Genomic DNA, 23,334 nt, shown 5'->3' on the forward strand with positions numbered 1-23,334 from the left:
AGAATTTTTATGCTTTGACATCAGCTTATACATAGATACTGGAATTCCATTATAATGTTTAAAACAAGCATTTAAAAGTTATGTTAAAGATATGCATAGTAATCATCCTTAATTTTAAAAGAAATTGTTCACAAGATCTTTTGTTCTCCTGTATTTAAAATTATTTACTGGGGAGATAAGTATTTCTATAATGAGTTACATGAACTGACTTGCTGGTTGTCTTCCCTTTCACACACCTTAGAGTTAAATAACATCCTTTCATACTCTTTTTATTCTTAGAATGCTTTGTTTCTCATTTTGCATGAATTAGTCATTGAATGGAAATACTATGTGCCTACAGAAGAGGCCTACACTAGTAAAAGTAGTTTCTCTCTTAACTAGGAACACTACCATTTTTTTTGTTTTGTTTTTAAACTTAAACAGAAAATATTTTTGTTGCAATATCATTCAGCTAACGGTCTTAACGTGGACATAATTGTCAAATTAATGAGTAAGTCTGTAGTGAGTACAGTTTTAAAAAACAACAACAGAAACAACCCAAAGCATCCAAATTATTGCCATTTTTGCAAAGTAAATTTCTTTTTATTGCCTCTAGCTTTTGAAAAATCTTTTCTTGTACTTAGTTGTTTTTTTAACAAGCTAAATAATCTGTACTATGTTGTACTGAATTTATTATTTGCCAGAACCTTAAAGTGGAGAGAAGAGGCAACTTTGTCAAAGCCTGGGAGTTTTGAAACAGGTAGCACTAAATATATGGATTGGGATGGTCAAGAAAGACAAATCTCTCGCAGGATATTGATGCACCTCCTCAGGGCTGTTTCCTATTGAGTTATTTCAGCTCCCTGTGATTCATCCCATTATTTTTTTGTGCACACTAATTCATTCCCACAATGACTTCACTTATCGAGGATAAACACATTAGTAAGAGCTCGCCTGTTTGGGAAACAGAGCGGCTGATCTTCTTCCAGAATTGCAGTGACCACCTTGTTATCAAAGGTGGACCCCCTGGGGTGGACCCAAAGGTTTTGGACCCTGTCTGAAATCTGGTATACAGCCCTGTGGCTGTGGGCATCTTCCCAGACCTGTGTGCTAATGTCCGGATGCAGAGCGCTGCTCTGACAATAGCTATGGTTAGCTACAGCAAGAAATTACAGAAGGATTTGGCCCTGCCCTATCATTATCCACAATACGATAGCGTTGTTATCAGCTGATGAATTCACCCCTGAAAAAGTATTGGTGATTTTGCTTCAGATGTACTGAAGAGCTGCTGATGTGTTCATTGCAAAAAGGCCATTAGACTTTGGAGGTAATTATACTGAATTTTGTATGTTTTGATTAATTTGTGAGAGCTTTCTAACCATGGGACTTGGTGACCTGGTGAAATACTAGCTTTTAGAGCTGCATGCTGTGTCAAAGTGTACGCCTGAGACATTTCTAAAATGATGCACCACATCTACACGTCTCTTAAATACCTCCAGGGATGGTGACTCCACCACTTCCCTGGGCAGCCTGTTCCAATGTTTGACAACCCTTTCCATGAAGAAATTTTTCCTGATATCCAGTCTAAACATCCCCTGGCACAACTTGAGGCCATTTCCTCTCATCCTGTCAGTTGTTACCTGGGAGAAGAGACCGACACGCTCCTTGCTACAGCTTCCTTTCAGGTAGTTGTAGAGAGCGATAAGGTCTCCCCTGAGCCTCCTTTGCTCCAGACTAAACAACCCCAGTTCCCTCAGCCACTCCTCATAAGAGTTGTGCTCTAGACCCTTCACCGGCTTCGTTGCCCTTCTTTGGACTCGCTCCAGCACCTCAATGTCTTTCTTGTAGTGAGGGGCCCAAAACTGAACACAGTATTCAAGGTGCGGCCTCACCAGTGCCGAGTACAGGGGGACGATCTCTTCCATAGTCCTGCTGGCCACACTATTTGTGATACAAGCCAGGATGCTGCTGGCCTTCTTGGCCACCTGCGCACACTGCTGGCTCATATTCATCCAGCCATCGATCAACACCCTCAGGTCCTTTTCTGCCAGGCAGCTTTCCAGCCACACTTCCCCAAGCCTGTAGTGTTGCATGGGGTTGTTGTGCCCCAAGTGCAGGACCCGACACTTGGCCTTGTTGAACCTCATACAGTTGACCTCGGCCCATCGATCCAGCCTGTCCAGATCACTCTGGAGAACCTTCCTACCCTCAAGGAGATCAACACTCCCGCCCAACTTGGTGTCATCTGCAAACTGACTGAGGGAGCACTCGATCCCCTCATCCAGATCATTGATAAAGATATCAAAGAGAACAGGCATATTATATTATATTGCATGGTATCTCTGTTCAGACTCAATTTGTGTATGTAGTGTCTTAGATCAATTAATATAATATAATATAATATAATTGTATTGTATTGCTCTAAACTTTTACTGGCTAAAAAGGGAAGAAATCTGCTTTTCCATGAAAATGAGGTAACAGTAGGAATGACCATGTAGTCTTCTCCTTAAGCTATATTTCCACATGTTTCATGAGCTGGAAAGAGCCATTCTTGCTTAGGTTTTTTTTCCTTAATACTATCAAGTGCAAGTTACAGATTTGCTACAGGAAAATAAGGCTTATGTTTAATAATAGTTTTTTAGATCCCTCTTGTAGCTACTATTGCATTCTAACTTTGGTAGAAAAGACTAAGTAGAAGTGGGTGACAGGTTAAAATCTATTGTGCTACACTAGCACGATGCTGTTTTGGATAACTAAATTTTCTAGGGAAGGTTAATACACTTGGTGTAAATCAGTAACACATGGAATACAGTATTATATGGAGAGTTTACTAGTTAAAATTGGAGATGATAAGGATTTGAGGAACAGTAAGGCAGGTAACAGTTGGCTGTAGTTGATAGTGGGCTACGCAGGAACAAGCACGAGATTACTGGTTGCCTGCTGCTTTAACTGGTGACACTGTTCCTAGGCATGTTTTGATTAAATTAGTTGATGGACTAAAGGTAAGAGAGAGCTTCAATTAGAAAGAGGCTTCAGAGATTGGACCAAAACAAGTGGATGACACTGAGGACTGAAATAATAAATGTTTAAGAACCCAGATGGTACATCAGTCCAGATCCTCTGCTCAGGAGACAAGCAACAAGCATCTCGAGTGTGTGAAGGGCATGGATTGAGTGACAGGGAGCTGCCAGTACGATATGATTATGAGAAAGCAAAAGTAATCCTGAGATACATTGGGAAGGTCTTCTATCAGAGAAGAAACCACTCTTGTTTGTGGAGAGGCCTGGAGCACTGTGTGGCTCTAGGTGCCTCTATTCGAGGACAGCAACTCCAAAGTGATGGGACAGAGGAGGACTGCCAGGCTGCCTGTCGCCTTGATCGTCCTCTTCAGAGAAGAATAAGAGTTTGGCTTCTTCAACCTGATGCTCAATGAGCATCTAACAGCACTCTGAGGACACCGAGGAGAGGGGGAAGGTCCTGAAGCTGAAGAGCTCCTTGTTGGTACAAATGGACATAATCTTAGTTAACAGAAGCTGAAAATCTCAGAACCTCATTCCTTTGCTTAGAGGTTTTCCTGAAGCAGAATAATGAAACAACAGGCAGCAGATGGACCAAGGCCTACCTTGAGAGCAGGGGGAAGGCTTCTGCAGGGAACTGGATGGGCTGATACAGGTGTGCTTTCCTGGGCTACCAAGGGTGCCCCAAATCCTCATCTGAGCGTTGAATGAACAGTGGTGTTCCAGTCCTTGGGAAAGGCAAAGAACAAAAAGCCATAGCAGTTTCCAAATCCTGTTGTGATGTGTTCAGCTGAGATGTTGAGTACTACATGGAAACAAGGGATAGGCTACCCTCATCACCTTACAGAGGTTAATCTGAGGTTGATATATAAGACTGCTGTAGGAGTTTGCATGTTTATTTTCCTTCTCTGCAAAATAATTTAATTTTGAAGAAGGTCTTGTGCATTCATCATCAACACTTTGTTTTCATTCATGGTTACTTTTTTCATTCTTCCTCACGTGTGTGTTGGTTTTTTATGTTTTGTAGAACAGTTCGTGTCTGGTTGAAGAGAGACAGTGGGCAGTACTGGCCCAGCATATACCATGCAATGCCATGTAAGTATAAGGAGATGTTCGCTCTCTATTGTGTATTTACTAAATGGCTTTTCTGGGTTTGATGATGCTTCATGTTTATAACCATTTGCAAGCTTACCACTCTGTATTAAATATTCTTCTTGAATCCTCTTGGCTTCTGTGAAGCTTTACCAAGTTGCATGCTAATGCTTCTGAGAGGCTTCAGGGATTACAGCAGCAAAAGGATACAGGTATGCTAGCAAGGGATGAGCATTTAATGCAAACATAGATTAAATAATGCGGGAGCTCAAAATGTAGTATTGCATTCTGCCACTAATGGAGTCCATAAAGCTTTGTAAGTCTCCAGTATAAATCATTCTACCCTTCCTACTGCATGTGCTCAGTCCATTAGAGTGCAATGGTAAATGGTGTTATTTGATAAGAACTTAATATCCTGCAGCAGCTAATATCATAGAGAGGATACTAGACTGGGAAGGCAGCTCTTGCAGTGAAGAAACAGAATCATTTTACCCCTGCAATTAAATGTGGAAAACCAAGTCTCCCCGATGGTTCCCTCCAGTATGAGCTGCTGTATGTCTCCTCTCCCAAAGACAGTGTTCATGCTCTAAAAGAAATTGCAGATCGATGCCCATTTTTCCAAGAGACAGTTGAAGAAATCACAGAATCACAGAATGTTAGGGATTGGAAGGGACCTCGAAAGATCATCTAGTCCAATCCCCCTGCCGGGGCAGGATTGCCTAGACCATATCACACAGGAACGCGTCCAGGCGGGTTTTGAATGTCTCCAGAGAAGGAGACTCCACAACCTCTCTGGGCAGCCTGTTCCAGTGTTCAGTCACCCTCACCGTAAAGAAGTTTTTCCTCAAATTTAAGTGGAACCTCCTGTGTTCCAGCTTGCACCCATTGCCCCTTGTCCTGTCAAGGGATGTCACTGAGAAGAGCCTGGCTCCATCCTCTTGACACTTGCCCTTTACATATTTATAAACATTAATGAGGTCACCCCTCAGTCTCCTCTTCTCTAAGCTAAAGAGACCCAGCTCCCTCAGCCTCTCCTCATAAGGCAGATGTTCCACTCCCTTAATCATCTTCGTGGCTCTGCGCTGGACTCTCTCTAGCAGTTCCCTGTCCTTCTTGAACTGAGGGGCCCAGAACTGGACACAATACTCCAGATGCGGCCTCACCAGGGCAGAGTAGAGGGGGAGGAGAACCTCTCTCGACCTACTGACCACACCCCTTCTAATACACCCCAGGATGCCATTGGCCTTCTTGGCCACAAGGGCACATTGCTGGCTCATGGTCATCCTGCTGTCCACTAGGACCCCCAGGTCCCTTTCCCCTACGCTGCTCTCCAACAGGTCTGCCCCCAACTTGTACTGGTACATGGCGTTGTTCTTGCCCAGATGCAGGACTCTACACTTGCCCTTGTTATATTTCATTAAATTTCTCCCCGCCCAACTCTCCAGCCTGTCCAGGTCTCTCTGAATGGCTGCGCAGCCTTCCGTTCTGTCAGCCACTCCTCCCAGTTTTGTGTCATCAGCGAACTTGCTGACAGCGCACTCTAATCCCTCATCCAAGTCATTAATGAATATATTGAATAGAACTGGTCCCAGAACCGATCCTTGAGGGACTCCGCTAGACACAGACCTCCAACTGGACTCTGTCCCACTGACCACTACTCTCTGGCTTCTTTCCTTCAGCCAGTTCACAATCCACCTCACTACCCGATCATCCAGACCACACTTCCTCAGTTTAGCTGCGAGGATGCTGTGGGAGACCGTGTCAAACGCTTTACTGAAATCGAGATAGACCACATCCACAGCTTTACCATCATCTATCCACCGGGTAACATCCTCATAAAAGGCTATCAAGTTGGTTGAGCATGACTTCCCCTTGGTGAAGCCATGCTGAGTGCCCCTAATGATCCCCCTGTCCTTGATGTGCCTAGAGACAGCACCAAGTTTGTCATAACCCCTGTGGTTGAGTTCAGGAGCATAACTCTGCAGGTCACCAGCAGCAGGCGTATGTTGATGCTCCTCGGTCAGCTTCAGATGTGCTAGGTTAGCTTGTCTTTGGAAAACTTATGAAGCTGACCTTAAATCCACAGATTGGGGAGCATTTATAAAGTCCCATTGAGGCGTTCTTACTGTCTGGAGAAAATTATTTTATGCTAAGATAGCTAGATTTGGAAGAGACATCTGTCTCCCATGATATGTAAAATATTTAATTGACACAACTTTTAGTACCACAACAACATCAGCTTGGGACCCTAGAGTGGCCATGGTGTTTGCCTGCTCTAAGTGTTCATTTGGTAGAGAAGAGGATCTCTCTTCGGTAGAGAAGAGGATCTCTCTTCTTCCTTTGGTGATGGATTAGCTCATAAGAATATGTCAAGCCTCAAAGGTACTTTCTGCTCAAGATTTTACACAAAAAGGTATTGGAAAACCAGCTAATGATGTGGCAGTCTGTGGAGCTCTGTCACGATCACTAGCAGTGGCCTGAGTTCCCTTGACCTGTCGTAAGGGTTTTGCTTTCCCCAGTCAAACTGTTACAAAATGGCTATTTTAGATGTTTGGCAATGATACTTCTCTTTTAACATGTGATATTTTTGCATGCATTTGCATTTTAAAATCTTGTTAGGTCCTCCTCTGGTCTTAGCAAGGCTTCATTATTGCCAGTAATAACAGCTTCACTGGGAACGATGGAGTAGATCCAGATCCACTCAAAGGGCGCTGTTTTAAAGCTCCTTCATAAGTTTGAGCACCTAACACTGCTCCTTCACTTAGAAGTCTGGTGACTTTTGAGCCATGAGATATTAAAATTATACTGTTATTCACCAATTTCAAGAATGGTCAGGTATGATTAACAACTGGAGCAGTGCCAATTACATTGTTATCAGCCATGGCTTTAAGCTTGGAAATAGTAGGAAGGGCTCTGAGTCAGCCTCTGCACAAGTCTGCACTTGACTGGAAATGATCATTTTGTCTGTTTCTGTGTGGATCATCTTTTTGATGGTCCTCTGCTTTAGATTCACATTGGTTTTTGTTGTCTGGAGAACAGCGAGTGCCCAGAGGTTCTCTGTGTAAAAATGTAGTAGGTGCGATGGTGCCTTTGTGCAGCTTAACAAGCTGTAAGTGGCGGTCCCACCTATAGATACATCATTAGCATGACTCCTGACTTCGGTTACAGTGGTGCATGACCCACACCCTTTTATGATTTGATATCATGTAGCCTTAATAACTGACTTTGCACCCTGGGTACTCTGGGAGATGAGGAGGATGAGGAGTTTGCCCAAGTCAGCCATGTGCTTTAGTCAAGCTCTGCACCCAGATGGGGCCATCAGTGCATTCTGAATGTGAAACCCATTAAGTACCTGGAAAAAAGATCAAGATTGTAGATCCCTTCTGAGCAGGGACACTTGCTGCTGCTTAGAGGTGGGATTTCCCAATTACCAAGTTTTATGCCCTGTCTATGAGTATTTCTGTGGTTGGAAAATTCTGGACAACATGGTGGCCACATTTTTTATTGTCTTCTCTAGCCCATGAGAAAGAAAGAGCTGGGGGTGTTATACACACTGTTATATCGTCAGTAAGGCAAACTAGGTAAGCTGGAAACCTGGCTAACGTGTCTCCTTCATGCCAGCATTGTCGCAACAACTGTATTAACAACAGACCTCTGACGAGCAGGTTAACCCTCCTCATGGTTAGATGTGTACCCTTGGTTACACATGTGCAACACAGATTATAGATGTGTAACCACGGTTAGATGTGTGACTTTTGGGCAGTGTCTGTACAGGAGGAAAAAAAACAACTTAGTAGACATGAATTTATGAAAGAGAAAGGAATTGTAGTCAAGAAATGTAAGCTTTCCCCCCCAAAAAAAAGCCACCCAAAAAGACCCAAACCCAACCAAACAAAAACCTCTCACAGATGTGGAACAGAGTAAAGTATTTATTGTCATGAGGAACAGTGGAGTATCCAGTCTTTGAGGCAGATAATACACTGTGTGTCTTATGATGGTTTTCATAGCTAACACTTTGCTTTGAACAGGAGGGTAAAAAAACTGCAAAGCAAAAAACGCTCCTTCGGTCTTAAACTGTGCCACTTTTAAGGCACTTCAAAGGGGTCCCTGAAACTGCAGGTAAAAAGTTTGCATTTCTCTTCTACTTCTGTCAGCCTCTAATAGAGGTGACGCACTGTTGAGAACACGGAGTATGTAATTGGGCTTTTCCTCCCTAATTCATTTTCCAAAGGCTAAATACAGTGTGTGTTTGCCCTGTATTTAAGATAAAGACTACAGCCAGACTTCTGCATCGGTAGTATCCTGCCTGTCCTCTGTAGTAGTTCAGATCAATCTTTTTCCAGTCTGAAATGTAAATCGTAGCTAGGTACTGAAGTAGAGGGCCTTCAGAGTGCTGTTATTTTTCCTAGCTATTATTTTAAAAGGATCTTAAAAATCTCAGAAGCTTGGGGTTTGAGGTGGTTTTGTTGGGTTTGTTTTTTTTTCCTTGCCCTCTTCTTAATGAGTCGAAGTGCTTAAGTATCTGAATGTCATCTTATTTTCACTAAAGCGTGAGATGCTGCAGGCTTGTTACAACTGGCATCACTTTAACTACATTAGTCTGGCTAGCATGGACATAATTTTAGTGCTGACAGAATGATTTTTCCAAGAGCACGTGTTACTGAAGAATTCCCTCAGGAAAACGATTATAGCAAAATAAGTATCTTTACACTGCTGTGACTGTGTACACACAGGTCTGGAATTTAGAAGTAATTTTTTTGCAATCAGCCTGTGTCAAGCAGTTGCTTGCACCTTTTGTGTCTGAAGTGTTTCAGGCTATTTGGGAAAAGCATACTTCAAATAACTAATTTCACACAGAATCACAGAATGTTAGGGATTGGAAGGGACCTCGAAAGATCATCTAGTCCAATCCCCCTGCCGGGGCAGGATTGCCTAGACCATATCACACAGGAACGCGTCCAGGCGGGTTTTGAATGTCTCCAGAGAAGGAGACTCCACAACCTCTCTGGGCAGCCTGTTCCAGTGTTCAGTCACCCTCACCGTAAAGAAGTTTTTCCTCAAATTTAAGTGGAACCTCCTGTGTTCCAGCTTGCACCCATTGCCCCTTGTCCTGTCAAGGGATGTCACTGAGAAGAGCCTGGCTCCATCCTCTTGACACTTGCCCTTTACATATTTATAAACATTAATGAGGTCACCCCTCAGTCTCCTCTTCTCTAAGCTAAAGAGACCCAGCTCCCTCAGCCTCTCCTCATAAGGCAGATGTTCCACTCCCTTAATCATCTTCGTGGCTCTGTGCTGGACTCTCTCTAGCAGTTCCCTGTCCTTCTTGAACTGAGGGGCCCAGAACTGGACACAATACTCCAGATGCGGCCTCACCAGGGCAGAGTAGAGGGGGAGGAGAACCTCTCTCGACCTACTGACCACACCCCTTCTAATACACCCCAGGATGCCATTGGCCTTCTTGGCCACAAGGGCACACTGCTGGCTCATGGTCATCCTGTTGTCCACTAGGACCCCCAGGTCCCTTTCCCCTACGCTGGTCTCCAACAGGTCTGCCCCCAACTTGTACTGGTACATGGGGTTGTTCTTGCCCAGATGCAGGACTCTACACTTGCCCTTGTTATATTTCATTAAATTTCTCCCCGCCCAACTCTCCAGCCTGTCCAGGTCTCTCTGAATGGCTGTGCAGCCTTCCGTTCTGTCAGCCACTCCTCCCAGTTTTGTGTCATCAGCGAACTTGCTGACAGCGCACTCTAATCCCTCATCCAAGTCATTAATGAATATATTGAATAGAACTGGTCCCAGTACCGACCCTTGAGGGACTCCGCTAGACACAGACCTCCAACTGGACTCTGTCCCATTGACCACCACTCTCTGGCTTCTTTTCTTCAGCCAGTTCACAATCCACCTCACTACCCGATCATCCAGACCACACTTCCTCAGTTTAGCTGCGAGGATGCTGTGGGAGACCGTGTCAAACGCTTTACTGAAATCGAGATAGACCACATCCACAGCTTTACCATCATCTATCCACCGGGTTACGTCCTCATAAAAGGCTATCAAGTTGGTTGAGCATGACTTCCCCTTGGTGAAGCCATGCTGAGTGCCCCTAATGATCCCCCTATCCTTCATGTGCCTAGAGACAGCACCAAGAACAAGTTGCTCCATCACCTTTCCGGGGATGGAGGTGAGGCTGACCGGTCTATAGTTACCCGGGTCCTCCTTCTTGCCCTTTTTGAAGACTGGAGTGACATTCGCTTTCCTCCAGTCCTCAGGCAGCTCTCCCGTTGCCCTGAGACTTTTTCTGTGCAAGCTGTTTATTGCCTTCAGAGTTACTAGTAGCTCTTTCAATGTATGCATGGTGTCTAGCGTTTGAAAGCTGATATGTAGAATATGCCTGTTCTGGCATTAAGTGCCTTTAAAAGGATTTGATGTTTATTTTCCTTAGAATTGCTTTTTTTTTTTTTCCCCTGTATGTTTTTCCTACAATTGTCTCATTCTGCTATAACCCTAGAAGCCTCAATATAATAGTAATGCACCACCATCTGAAAGCATGATTTGAGTTTGGCTTTTCTGAGGAAGAGGTATAGGAAGGAGCAATTTTGTCACTGTTAGTAGCCCTAATTTAAATGTTTCCCTTCTGGCAGTTCCCTTGAACTGAAGCCTTTTCTTTGATTTAATTCAGTCAGCCCTTCCAGGAAAGAAATAAATAGAGGTGCCTGCCTGGATGTGGATCTGGTAGGCTTTCTGCTTGCGGCTGGTTGTTCTTCAGAGAATGTTTCAAGGGGGAGTCAATTCTGAAGGTAGAACAAGTTTTGTTAAACGGTCAACATAGACTCTCCTCTTCTTCATATAGCTTTGCTGCCAACTAAACTATCAAGGAAGATTTGCTGAGCTATGGACTGTTTAATCCTAGGTGAGACATTATACAAATTGAGAATATACCAGATATACAGTACTGCAAAAAAGAGAACTCCAAGCTTGTTAGTAACAAAAACACTGCAGGTAATCGCAATGGAGAGTAGAAACCAAGCAGGGGGGGAAAAGCAGAACTAAAAGCACATCTGACTGTACTCTATATTTATCACAAGGAAATGGTTTAAAAACCACTCTTATCACTATTGAAGGATCAAGAATGCCTGCCCCTAGCTGCAGTTGGCAATTGCTGCTTGAAAATGATTCCTGAAGGTTTCTGTTGGGACAGCAGAACTCCCAGCTGCATACTGCTGTGTTGAGCAGTAAAAACGATCCCTGCCTTCTGAATGCAACTTCACAGTTTCTTAATTAAACCAAGCATAGCTCTTGAATTCTTGCAAGAAAATTCTGGGGTTACCCTTGATGTGAACCCTGCCAGATCCTCAAGGGAGCGTAGAATGAAACTTGTGTGCAATTTAAGAGTATATTCTGATGTTTATTAGAGTAATATTGATATAATAAAATGATGGCTAATTTTCAATACAATATATTATTTTGGCCATAGTCTGTGATACTGTCATAGCATCTGTGGTGAAACTAGAGTAGGGGACAGTTGGACTCACAGTCCTTAATATTGGCTGATACGTTGATTCCTACAGGTTAACTTTCTTACTACAGGTATAGGATGCAAGCCTCTGACATAATACAGTGTTTTTATTGTTAGTAAAGTTCAGGGAAATGTAAAAAACTAAATTATTCAGCTAAGTAATCTCTCAGATTTATACTGAAATGTCAGGTGCCTCTTATATCAAAACACCAACACTGCTCTTGCATGACATGCCTGTTTTCAGATAACTAGTAAGAAAAAATGAAGGAGCTGGAGCAAGAAATAGCTGTTGTTCCATGTCCTAATAGGATAGGGTTGAATGAATTGCAAGAACACTTTTTTTTTTTTTTAGTCCTTGTCTAAAATGCATCATAAAGCATGTTAGCTAGTTTTAGGCTTTCCAGAACTTCAAGAAAATGAGAATCGCAGTTTTGTTAACTTCATCAACATGTTCATTTTTTTCAGCTCCATGTTCATGCATGTCTTTTAACCCGGAAACCAGGAGGCTGTCCATAGGTCTAGACAATGGTACAATCTCAGTAAGTACATCCAAAGATTTCGAGTTGAAATGCTTCCCTTTTGAGAAATATATGTGTGATGTTGTGGTGAGGATATTTTTGCTAGTGTTTGGGAGAGACTTTTTGCTAGTGATGGAACTGAAGCTGTAGTATAGAAAATGGCAGATTATTACAAATTTCATTCCAACTGCCACAAAGAGATTGAGTGGGATTTACAATATTTATTAGGCAACTCAACAAACTGCCTTAATTTGCATATCTCTTAAAAAATAACAATGCAGAAAAACAGCTGTTGTTTTATTAAATTTGAGTGCCTTGTGAATCATACCATACTAAAGTTTCTGAAAGCAACAATTAAGAGGGGAAAAGTCAACTGAGAGGCAGAAGGTGGATCTCTGTTCCATATCTAGCTGCTTTTCCAGACTTCAGGGTTCAGATTTTGTTTTCCTCTCACTTCCTTCAAAGGAGTTGCTCCTAACTGGCAGTGCTGTTGCTGAAACATTTGGTTCATTAATATCTAAGATGGATCTGTGTTCATGGAAAGGAAACAGGGTATTATAACAAGAGTCTGTCTTTTAGATCTGGGACAGAGGGTAGCAGTTGACCTTATTCATTGGATTTTTCTTGTGGGATGAGGAGTAGAGAGCTATATCACTTTGTGAGGGGGTCATGGGTCAGTGCTATTTTTCACCTGTGCCTCATCAATAGACTTCTCTTCCAGTTTAAGATCATTTTACCATCATTTCAGATTTTTACTGCTGTTGTCTCTGCCTTATGGGCTTTATAACTGAATGAGGGTTTGCAGGTTGACATAAGGGCAGCTGTCTGCACTAAAGCCAAGATGGTATTTGGGAAAGGCTGTGTGACCCTTTTACTTGTTGCATGTGAGCTGTATCAAAGATGTGAAGGTTTTGACCCATAAAGCTATCAATGGCTGGGAGCAGATATTTTTTTGTGCCTGTAGGAATTTTCTCCTTTTGTATCTGGGAGATGGGACAGCTGCCAAAGAATTCCCTGAACCTCTGAAATTCCCTCCTTCCCACTCTCTGAAATAGCTGTAATTTGCCAGTCCTACTAGACACTTTTGTTTTCAAAAGGCCTTTGAAGAATGTGAAGGTGATTGTAAATAAGGTATTTAAATACTCTGGCATGATGGAAGAGATGTGTCCTTTGTCTTCGGGGCATTTTGACTTGAAGAGTCAGAGGGTGCTTGAGTCTGAATGGAGTCAAATATTTTCTATTCTGAAGCTAAAGAAGGTAAATGAGATATGCAGGTGCTAAACCAACATGTGACTTTGAGTACTTAGAGGTATATACTGCCATGTCTAAGGCAGATTCTATTTGTTGCTAAGCTGGGCTTTTCCCAGTCTTCTAGATACAAGTACATAGGAGGGGGGAAGGGTTTGTCTGTGTGCTTGATTTAGTTCCCTGTGGCTGCAGGCAGCTGTGTGGTAGAGGATTGTGCAGAAAATGTGCTCCACAAACTTCCACAAGGGATGAAATGTTTCCCTCTGTAGCAACCTAAGGCTTGTAAGAGAAGCCACAACCATAATGTGCTACAAGAAGTGGTGGAAGTGGGAATGGAAGAAGAGCAAGGGTATCCCCATATTCAAGTCCCAGCAATACTGAGGTGTTAGAGAAAATCCTCGGACACTTGAAAGTGGGTTACAACCACCCTCTGGAGGAAAGGATAAATTTTCCTTCCTGGGCACAGCTATGATGATCAGTTTAGCACAGGAGTATACAAGCAGGGCACACTGACCACAAAATAAGAGAACTTACTGCAACAAGGTGACCTTAGTGCCCTTGCTTTTAACTGTGTGCCCCTCAAAGGGAAAGTAGAGACAATTTACTTGAGCAGCTTGAAATATTTGGGAATTAGTCAGCTGTTCACTGTTAGCACTTCTGGTAACAGCTGGCACCCTTGTGTATGATGGATGCAAAACAGAAAAAAAAAAAGCTGAAAATAATTCTGCATCTTCATTTCAACTGTGTAGAAGGAAAGGACTCCTGGCAAGGACTGTGAACTGATATAATTCTCATGAGTGCCACATAATCTCAAACTAATCTTTTTGCAGTATAAGGAAGTACTGCTATTACTTTCAGATGTAAATGGGGATAAGAAAGTGGAACTGCCTTTTTTCTTTTGCATGAAATTTTTGTAAACTGTATGGATTTTGGTTATAAGCCTGGCACCTCAGAAATGTGTATGATGTGTTTTGAGAAGGATGGGCAGCAATGCTATTGTCAAAGAAAAATGTTCCAGCAAAGCCACCATAAGGTGAGCTTGTATGGCCACCTTCCTTGTGAAACAGGGTGACAATTTTTGCTTCTGCAAAGATGAAGAGATTGTTTTCAACCTTTTGTAACTTTTCAACATGAAGGCTGCACAAACATTTGTGCAGCACAGTAGACCATTCTCTTGAACAAAAGGTTGTCTAGCATCTTGTTTGAAGAGCAGTGATACCTAAAGTTAAAAAAAAAAAAGTGTCTATGTCTTTTTTTTACACTTTGCAAGCTTTTTTTGAGAAGAATTGGCATTTCTGCTACTTTATGTCTTAGGAACTGCCTGAGATCCCTTTTGGAAGCTAAAAGACCTTATCACGGTCATAAATTCCTTGCTCTAAAGTGGAGAAAAACAGGCTTTAAGGGGTGCAAGTCTCTCAAGATATCACAGAATGTTAGGGATTGGAAGGGACCTCGAAAGATCATCTAGTCCAATCCCCCTGCCAGAGCAGGATTACCTAGATCACATCACACAGGAATGCATCCAGGCGGGTTTTGAATGTCTCCAGAGAAGGAGACTCCACAACAAGAAGAAACAGAGGAAAGGTCTATTACTTGCAAGAGACAGGAGACTTCACAGCCAAGATGAGACTCCTCACCTAATTTCATCCATCTGAAAGTTAACTTCCTAGATAAAGTTAATCATTAGGTTCTGCAGCCAGTAGAGGAGAGGTGAATTGCCTTTGGAAATACATGTTACTTACTCTAAAAACTGTTTTAGAAAGGCATAAATCTCTCTCCCCATTTCTGGGAAGATTTAAATGAGGGATTTAGTTTTTAGGTAGCTGAAGCTGAATTAAATTATCTTTTTTGCTGACCATGCTTGTGTCTAGATGAAGCTGTTACGGACTTCAAGCGGGGCCACGGACACCAGAATAACCCTTTCAGAATTCTTCCTTGGGGATGGTACTTAAGATAGATTCATCTTCTACATCATTTAATCTTGCAGGTGTCTACAGGTTTGGCTGTAAACAGCACTTTGAATACCTGAGACTGAGTCAGGTTCTACCTGCTGATGTGCACCTTTCCCCTCTACCACTGTGGGAAGTTTACTGTTTTTTCCTTCAAGAAAACTACATTATAATTTCTGTCCTCTCCCAGTTTTTGTACTTTATAAAGTGAAAACATTGAAATCATTTTATAGAGCTTTCTTTGAAACAGACACAGTTGTAGGGTCTGACAATAGATTTAAGAGTCTTCATTCTCTTCCATTTCTGAAGCGGGTTTGTTGTTCTCTGGAAGGCGTGGTGAGAGTGCTGTCGGTCACTTGTGTTAACAGGACAAAGTCAAGCCTTTAAGGACATCCACAATGTGCTGTCAAGATGGCATTGTCTATCAGAGTACAAACTGTAAATTCCCTGGGGTAGGAACTAGGTTGTGAATGGGTAACACACAACTAATATATAAAGATTATTAACTCTCAGAAATTGATTCAGTTGCCTAAGCAGAGGTCTCTAGTGCTATTTTGGGATACATCAGTTGGCATCCACCTGCAGCTCTGGAAAGGCATGGGTCTTCCTTAGACCTTAGGCCATGTCAGCCAGCCCCATGGCCAAGGACTCTGAAATGGCACACACCTGAGTATGGGTTTTGTTTTCCTTAACAAAAGTAATTTGAAACAAGATGCTGATAATATTTCCAGGATGAGGACTTACAGAGGTCTTACACTCCAGAGAAGTTTGTGATGGGTGTATATGTTTCAGTGTGAGGGAGGTGTGCTCCATGAAGGTATAGTTGAGTCTTTGTACAACAGTGAGCACTGGGTTGGACAGTCTTTTCAGATACTCAAGACTTATCCTTTCTGCTTTATGTAGGCTTTCGTGGTAATAAGGCACTGTTGTAATAATAAGCTTACCTGAAACAGCCAAGACTGATCACTAACATTTTCAGTATGGCAAAAAATGTGGTAACGTAGCTCCAAAAAAATCCTCTGAAGGGCAAAGAGCAATCTTGCCAGAAAAAAAAAATTTAATCCCTGCAAGGAGGGGTTTTGGTTTTGCCATCTTGAGTGTTCTGATATATCCCAGACCCTCCTGCGCAAAAGGGCTCACAGAGGACTTTGAAATCTTTCTCTGTTCTGCTAACAAGGACTGACTGAGCTGTGTGGGTGACCCCAGCCTTTCTAGCTCATTAAGAAGAGCCAGAAAGCTGCCTAATGAGAACTGAGCATCAGCAGCTCTGAGAGGAGCAAAACATCTACATATGGAAAAGTAAAAAACCAGTTTCTGCTGGTACAATGTTAAAGGATGTAGTCGGTGCTTTTGTAGTGCAGATGACACAATGTATGTGCAGTAGGGCATGAATTTCTTGAGCAAGGTGCTCTATGTTAAAATACCTGTCTATTGACACAACTAATACATTTGGCCTAATACATCTCCCTTGAGAGGGAGAAGGAATGAGTGCAGTGGAAGAACATGTGATAGTGTAAAGAGGAGCAGGGAGTGAAAGAGCTGGAGAAAGATTAGAAAATGAAAAACAAGAAAATGCATTGCAAATTATCATGTGCTTTCAAAGGAGAAAATGAGAAGCAAGAAGTCTTCAGGGGGGAAAAAAAAAAAAAAGAAAAAAATTATATCCAGTATTCAGGTTAATGGAATTGTGTTTATTTTGTACTGTGTTTGTTTATCTCTTTGGATGGAGCAGTATATTAATAGTACATAGCTGTGATTTGTATTAAAGCATATAGAGCTAATCAATACTTGGGTAAACCTTACAAACTGCAGTTGTGTTTGAATCCCTGTATTTTATGGAGAGACTCAAAAGCCTTTTCAGTCTTCCACTGAAACTGTGAGACCGTTTGGATCACAGAACAGAATGGCCATGTCTAATTTATCAAGGGAAAAATGCAAAGAAAAATGAGAATGCAAACCACGCTCTTCATCCTGCCTGAAGTCACCAGCATCTGTGTGCCACCACAGTGAAAGTTGGGGTGAGCACCAGGACAGCCAAATTGGTGGGAGAGGCAGACATATTCTCCCACCACGTGTTGCAGCAACTGAAGTCGTTTCCCCTTAGGTAACGACAGCAGAAAGTTAGCGTTCATAGCAAAGGGTCTTGCTTCAAGTAGGCTTTGCAGTAAAGCATTTCATGTGGTGGTTTAGCATTCTTCAGGCAGTGGTTAATGAAAACCACTTCCCCTGTAAGTAGCTGGGGAGGTATAGCAGATTTTTAATGTTCTGTGGTTTGTAGAGTTAAGGTGACCCTGCTATAGAAATCCAGCTGACTTAATTGATTTGTTACTGCTGTTTAAATAACAGCAGTAGTTATTCCCCCACTGTATTCCCCACACTCCCCACTGTAGTCCTCAGCTGCCAGGGGAAAGCTAATGGGAGGTGGAGCAGATTAAGGAAAGGAAGGTGAAGTAGAGCAATTCATGAGAACATATTTATAACTAACTTACGAGCAGAAACCTAGAAACAGCAAAATACATAGCTGCCTCAACTCGCTCACAGTTGTTTTCCTGGAAGCTAGGATCTGTAGATGTACCACAGATGAGTATTGTAGCCTTTCCACCTTGGTGCCAAGCAGTAGATGTGAAGTGTTAGGGTAATCCTGGTGCTGGAAAACTGTGCAGATTACCTACAGTGACTCCACAGAAAATGCAGAATGATTTTTTTTTTTTTTAAATCCGGTTTGGAAACTGTGGGTAAATACCAGCTTTTTGGTGGTTAAATGTCTTCTTGTGCTTTTTTGCCCTAAATGTTTGGTTTGCCTTAAATATAGTCTGTAGGCTCCTGAAGTCCGGTCCTTTCCACCTGCATGTTGCACAGTGCTTTTGACAGTGCTTATACATGAATATTTCACAACTGTATGTTTTAAAATTTAGTGTATGTTTTGTTTATAATGCTTCTCTTATTTTCAACCTATTTTCAGATTAAATGAGTTAGGTTTTACTACTTCTGTCCCCAAGGTAGATTAGCCCAGGGAGTTTCTGTGTAGTTTACTATTAATTATTAATATGATGTGTTTTTACCCTCCTTGTTTTTGCTTTGTGTTTCTCTGAGTACGTGGTGTATGCGTGTAGATACCTGACAGCAGTTTGAAAGCTAATTTATGCGGTGGGGCTGCAGAGCCTACCCTTTGCCTGGGTGTTTCCTCCAGAGAGATGTTGCAGGAGTTTTGTTGTGGCCACTTAATTTCCCCTGCTTTGAGCAACCTCTCCTCTTCAAAGCAAGCGGCAGGGACATCCAGGTGCTCAGACAGTTTAACCACATATGTTTTTCCAGGAGCCGAAGCTGCCATGCTGATTCTTAGCTGCTGTTTTCATCGTTTCCTCGTGCAAAAAATGTCTCGGCAGTTAAACAGCAGCACCAAGGCAGCAGGACCGCAGAGCCAGTGCCCATGGGTGTGCTGTTCCCTGGCCACAGGAGCGAGCCCAGCTGGGTCACACGACAGATCTTTTCCCAGGCAGCCACAGCCTGTGCTAAGTCACCCTCCATCCCACACACAACTGCTTGTTAGCCACAACGAAGCAGTGGCAAAGCAAGAAAGTCTGCTTCTGAGATACCAGAATAAATATTAACCAATAGTGGGATAAAATCAAGGGGGCAAAAAGTCTGGGTTTCTATTTGTCTGAAGCACTGAGTGACTTTTGAACAGAAACCTGAAATGCATTCCCATCATGGATTATTGGTACCTAGTTTGGACTGAGCAACTTCAAGGGGCTCTTACATATTTATATTGAGTTTCCCGAGTGTTCAGGTTGGGGTGTAGTGTATGCACACGCATGGATACATGTGTACACACACACACATGCATGCGTGCGCACACGTAGCTGTGTACCCATGCAGGTTTCTGCCCAGGCAGTCCTGAGCAATAGGTGTTTGCTACGTGCCGGATCTCAGGTCTCCCATTTTGTGGTACCACGGCTCATAGCCAGCCATTTCTGTCAGCTTTTTTGACTTCTTTTTTAATAGTTCCTCTTTTATCTTCACCATTCTGTTCAGAAGCACTCGTGGTGTTTTTTCTTAGGCAGCTTTAAAAAGTGAAATAATTTAGGTTTTTAGATGGAGGTACTCAAAATTAGCAAAAGTATGGACAGGGCTGTGGTTGCAAAGAAAGGAGAGCTTAGCTTGGTAACGAATTCAAATGTAAACACTCACAAGCACTTTACATCTCTAAGCAGTGTTTCGTTTGTTTTTTTCTTTCCCCTCCCTCAGGAATTCATTTTATCGGAAGATTACAACAAGATGACACTAGTGAAAAGTTACCAAGGTAAGAACCATGATCAGTGTTAATTGGTTTGTATTGTCATTAATTTTTGTTAATGTTCTCTTAAGGAGTGTGAATGGAGAGAAGTCTCCTTTACAGTGATCCATTTCCCGCCCCGCCCCCCCCGCCCCCCCCCCCCCCCCCCCCCCCCCCCCCCCAAACTAATGTAAATGCTAGTTTTATCAATAGATCAATAATGTGCTTTCTTCTGAGATTACAAGACTTTTAAAGAGCTGCTCATGTTCTGGTTTTCCTTTTAAATGTTCCTTTGGAATATCATTCTAGACAGCAAACTGTCCAAAATCCAGACCACGTTTGGGGAGGAGGACTATTCATTTTTAATCTTTAGTAATCCAGTGTATCTAATGAAACAAGTTAGGAAACTAACCCATCTTTTAGTGCTGAGGCATTTAGGACTGTAGCTTTTGGGGTTAGTCTGGTTATATTTCAATAACCGTCAGCTTCAGTAATCTCAAGATTTTAACAGTGAATACCTGTCAGAGTAAAAGGTCAAGAAATGCTAATCCATACCTTTTCTAATGATGTTCTGGTATTCACTAATGTGATGTTTCAAGAAACCAAGCTATTTATCCTTGTCAAACATCTAAAAGACAATCTGCTTGGGACAGGTATTCTTATAAAAGTAACAAATAGATGCAACAATTTATTTTTATCTCTCTTTTGCTGTTAGACTAAGAGATGGTTTGGTATTATATGGTATCATATGCTAAGCATTATGTTTCTCTATAGAAGCCTCTGACATGTTGGCCTGAGATTTCTCACTGTCATGGTTTAACCCCAGCCCGCAGCTAAGCACCACACGGCCGATCACTCACTCCCCAGCACTGGGATGGGGGAGAGAATCGGAAGAGTAAAAGTGAGAAAACTCGTGGGTTGAGATAAAGACAGTTTAATAGGTAAAGCAAAATCCGTGCACACAAGCAAAGCAAAACAAGGAATTCATTCACTGCTTCCCATGGGCAGGCAGGTGTTCAGCCATCCCCAGGAAAGCAGGGCTCCATCACACGTAAACAGTGACTTGGGAAGACAAACGCCATCACTCCGAATGTCCCCCCTTCCTTATTCTTCCCCCAGCTTTACATGCTGAGCATGACATCATATGGTGTGGAATATCCCTCTGGTCAGTTGGGGTCAGCTGTCCCAGCTGTGTTCCCTCCCAACCTCTTGTGCACCCTCAGCCCACTCGCTGGTGGGGTGATGTGAGAAGCAGAAAAGGCCTTTACTCTGTGCAAGCGCTGCTCAGCAGTAACTAAAACACCTCTGCATTATCAACACTGTTTTCAGCACAAATCCAAAACATAACCCCATACTAGCTACTATGAAGAAAATTAACTCTCTCACAGCCCAAACCAGCACACTCACATACGTTTTAAAATATGTATTTACTCATATATTTTGAGTTTTATAGCTTGAAACGTTGAGAGGATAATTTAAATCTCTAAATGGAAGCTCTGGGGATCACTTTGTAACATTTAGATTTTAAGGTATAAAGAGAATCTTGATTTTTGCAGAGCGTGGCTAGCATGCATTGGCTTTTGAGTGTTTTACTTCAGCTCTTTCATGAATGCCTGGTGTGTTGTAAAATTAAGCTAGTATGCCTGCATTTTTTCTTAGCTTGTAAAAACTGAAGAAAAATATCCAATGATGATAAAATATATATGTGAATATTAAATAAGATTACTGCAGTCTGACTGTACAAGTCTTTGATATCCAAATCTGCGATTGCTCCACAATCACCAAAGTTTGACCAACCTAGGTTTCATATTTAAGGGTTATTGCACTGAAGAGTCCCGCTGGCTGTTCTGTAGCCTGCTTTGTTATTAGCTCATCCATTTGCATGCTTGGATTCAATCTTGCAGGCTAATCACAGCCTAGGGAGGGTGAGCTGAAGTCTTTTCTTCTACATATGCAGAACAACATATGCATGAGACAACCTTTCCTGCCGAGCTCTTCAGGTAAAAGGCTGAAAAATTTGGAAGGGGGGAACATATATCTTGGCAGTATGGCAGAATAGTCAGTTGACTGTGGCAGCCCACCCAAGGCCTGGGGAGCACCCCTCAAAATTTAAAAAAAAAAAAAAAGAAAGAAAATGAAAGCTGATCTCATGGCCTTCTGCTGCAGTGCGCTAGATGTGCTGCTGCTGCAGAGCATTGGAGGAGACCTTTGCATAGAAAGATGCCATGGAGAATCACAGAATGGTTAGGGTTGGAAGGGACCTCTGGAGATCATCTACTCCAACCCCCTGCCAAAGCAGGTTCCCCTAGAGCATGTTGACAGGGTCGTGTCCAAACCTCCATGGGTTGGACACGACCATGGGTTGTCCTGTGGGAGAACTTTAAGATTTCAGATGGCATCCCCCAAATGCTGGAGAACAGAGGACTCTAATGAGGGTCCATTAACATCAGTAGAGAGGCAGTACAACTGACCATAGTCCCAACTGGAGTTGCCTCCTGCCTAGACTGCTTGTCTCAGCATGGGAAAGTTTTTGATCAGTACTGGTCATTTTGTGCCAGGACTCTCAGACGATGCGATAGAAGATTTTATCTGAAAGCTGTGGACTTATTTTAGGGCAAGTGAAGCAATACTTGTGCCCAGAATAGGCATCATTTCAGTTCTAGCCCAAACCATGGTGATCGCTGACAGCGGACAGTGTCTGCCGTCAAGCTGCTTAAGGCAGTGCGTGGGACACTTTACCTGATGTGTCCCTCGGGGGCACAGAGCCCCTGCCCCGCTTTCCTCCCTCGCTTCCAGAGTTTGATGTTTGGTCTTTTCCTTGTTTAAGCTGATGAAAACTGTATTCTTCTAATTTGAAAAATAGTGGCAGTGTGTGAGTGACCTAGTTTTGGGAGCCGAAAGAAAGTGTGGTGATCCCAGGCTGCTGGGTTCCCCCAAATTCATGTGTGTGGGGGTGTCTGTGTAGTAACCTCTTCTGTGCAAGGGTTAAAGAAGCATTAGGGCTGGTTTTCTGCTTTCTGCACATTGCTGGCCACGTGGGCAAAAGTTTAGTTTTGGAAAAATACGCCCTCAGGTACTGTTGGAGATGCTTTTTTTTTCTTTTCTTTTTTCTCCCCCTACTGCTGGCTTAAGAAGGCCAGACCACTGTTAGTGCTGCAAATGGAGATGGCGACCAGAGAGGGGGAAAGACGGGTCCCAATTCATTGCTACAGGAGGGACAAGACTCAGTGAAGGGCCATCCAGATTCGGTAGGAAACTCCCTGGAACAGCGGTCAACAGCTGCCATAACGCAGCCAGGCAGGACATGGGGATGGAAGAGCGCTTCTGCTTGAAGACGTGCTCTGCACAGCTCACCAGCAGTGCTGGCAACCCACGCTGAGCTACACATACCCCTCTGGGCCACTGCTCTGTCCAGACCAGCAATGACATGGCACTGAGTAGGTTACAGCAACCCAGGGACAATCTCGGCTTACCTCAGCTCCACTGGAAAGTGTCACTTAAAGTCCCAAGGGGCAATTGCAGCTGGCAGGCTTTTGATGGTGCAAGGGAGGAAAACAAAGCAGAAATTCCGTACTGTTTGTAGCGCACTGATGAACTGAGGCTGCCCGCTGCTCCACAGCACAGTGCCTCCCACCACCCCCATCCATAGAGATTTGCTCCTTGATTCTCTGCTCCTCACCGTGTGTGTTGGTAGAGGAGCGCAGTGCCCCCTCAGCCACTTCCCTGGGCTTGG

General features: G+C 43.0%; 1 protein-coding gene across 1 annotated transcript in view; it reads left to right on the forward strand.

Moving 5' to 3' along the window:
- Positions 1-23,334, forward strand: part of WDFY2 (WD repeat and FYVE domain containing 2) — a 74,294-nt gene that overhangs the window by 30,239 nt on the left and 20,721 nt on the right. The window contains exons 2-4 of the mRNA XM_068425210.1: positions 4,024-4,091; positions 12,076-12,149; positions 19,574-19,628. Coding sequence (XP_068281311.1) covers positions 4,024-4,091; positions 12,076-12,149; positions 19,574-19,628 — 197 coding nt within the window. The remainder of the gene's footprint in view (positions 1-4,023; positions 4,092-12,075; positions 12,150-19,573; positions 19,629-23,334) is intronic.

The sequence above is a fragment of the Nyctibius grandis genome, chromosome 2 (genome assembly GCF_013368605.1).
Source record: "Nyctibius grandis isolate bNycGra1 chromosome 2, bNycGra1.pri, whole genome shotgun sequence".
NCBI lineage: Eukaryota > Metazoa > Chordata > Aves > Nyctibiiformes > Nyctibiidae > Nyctibius > Nyctibius grandis.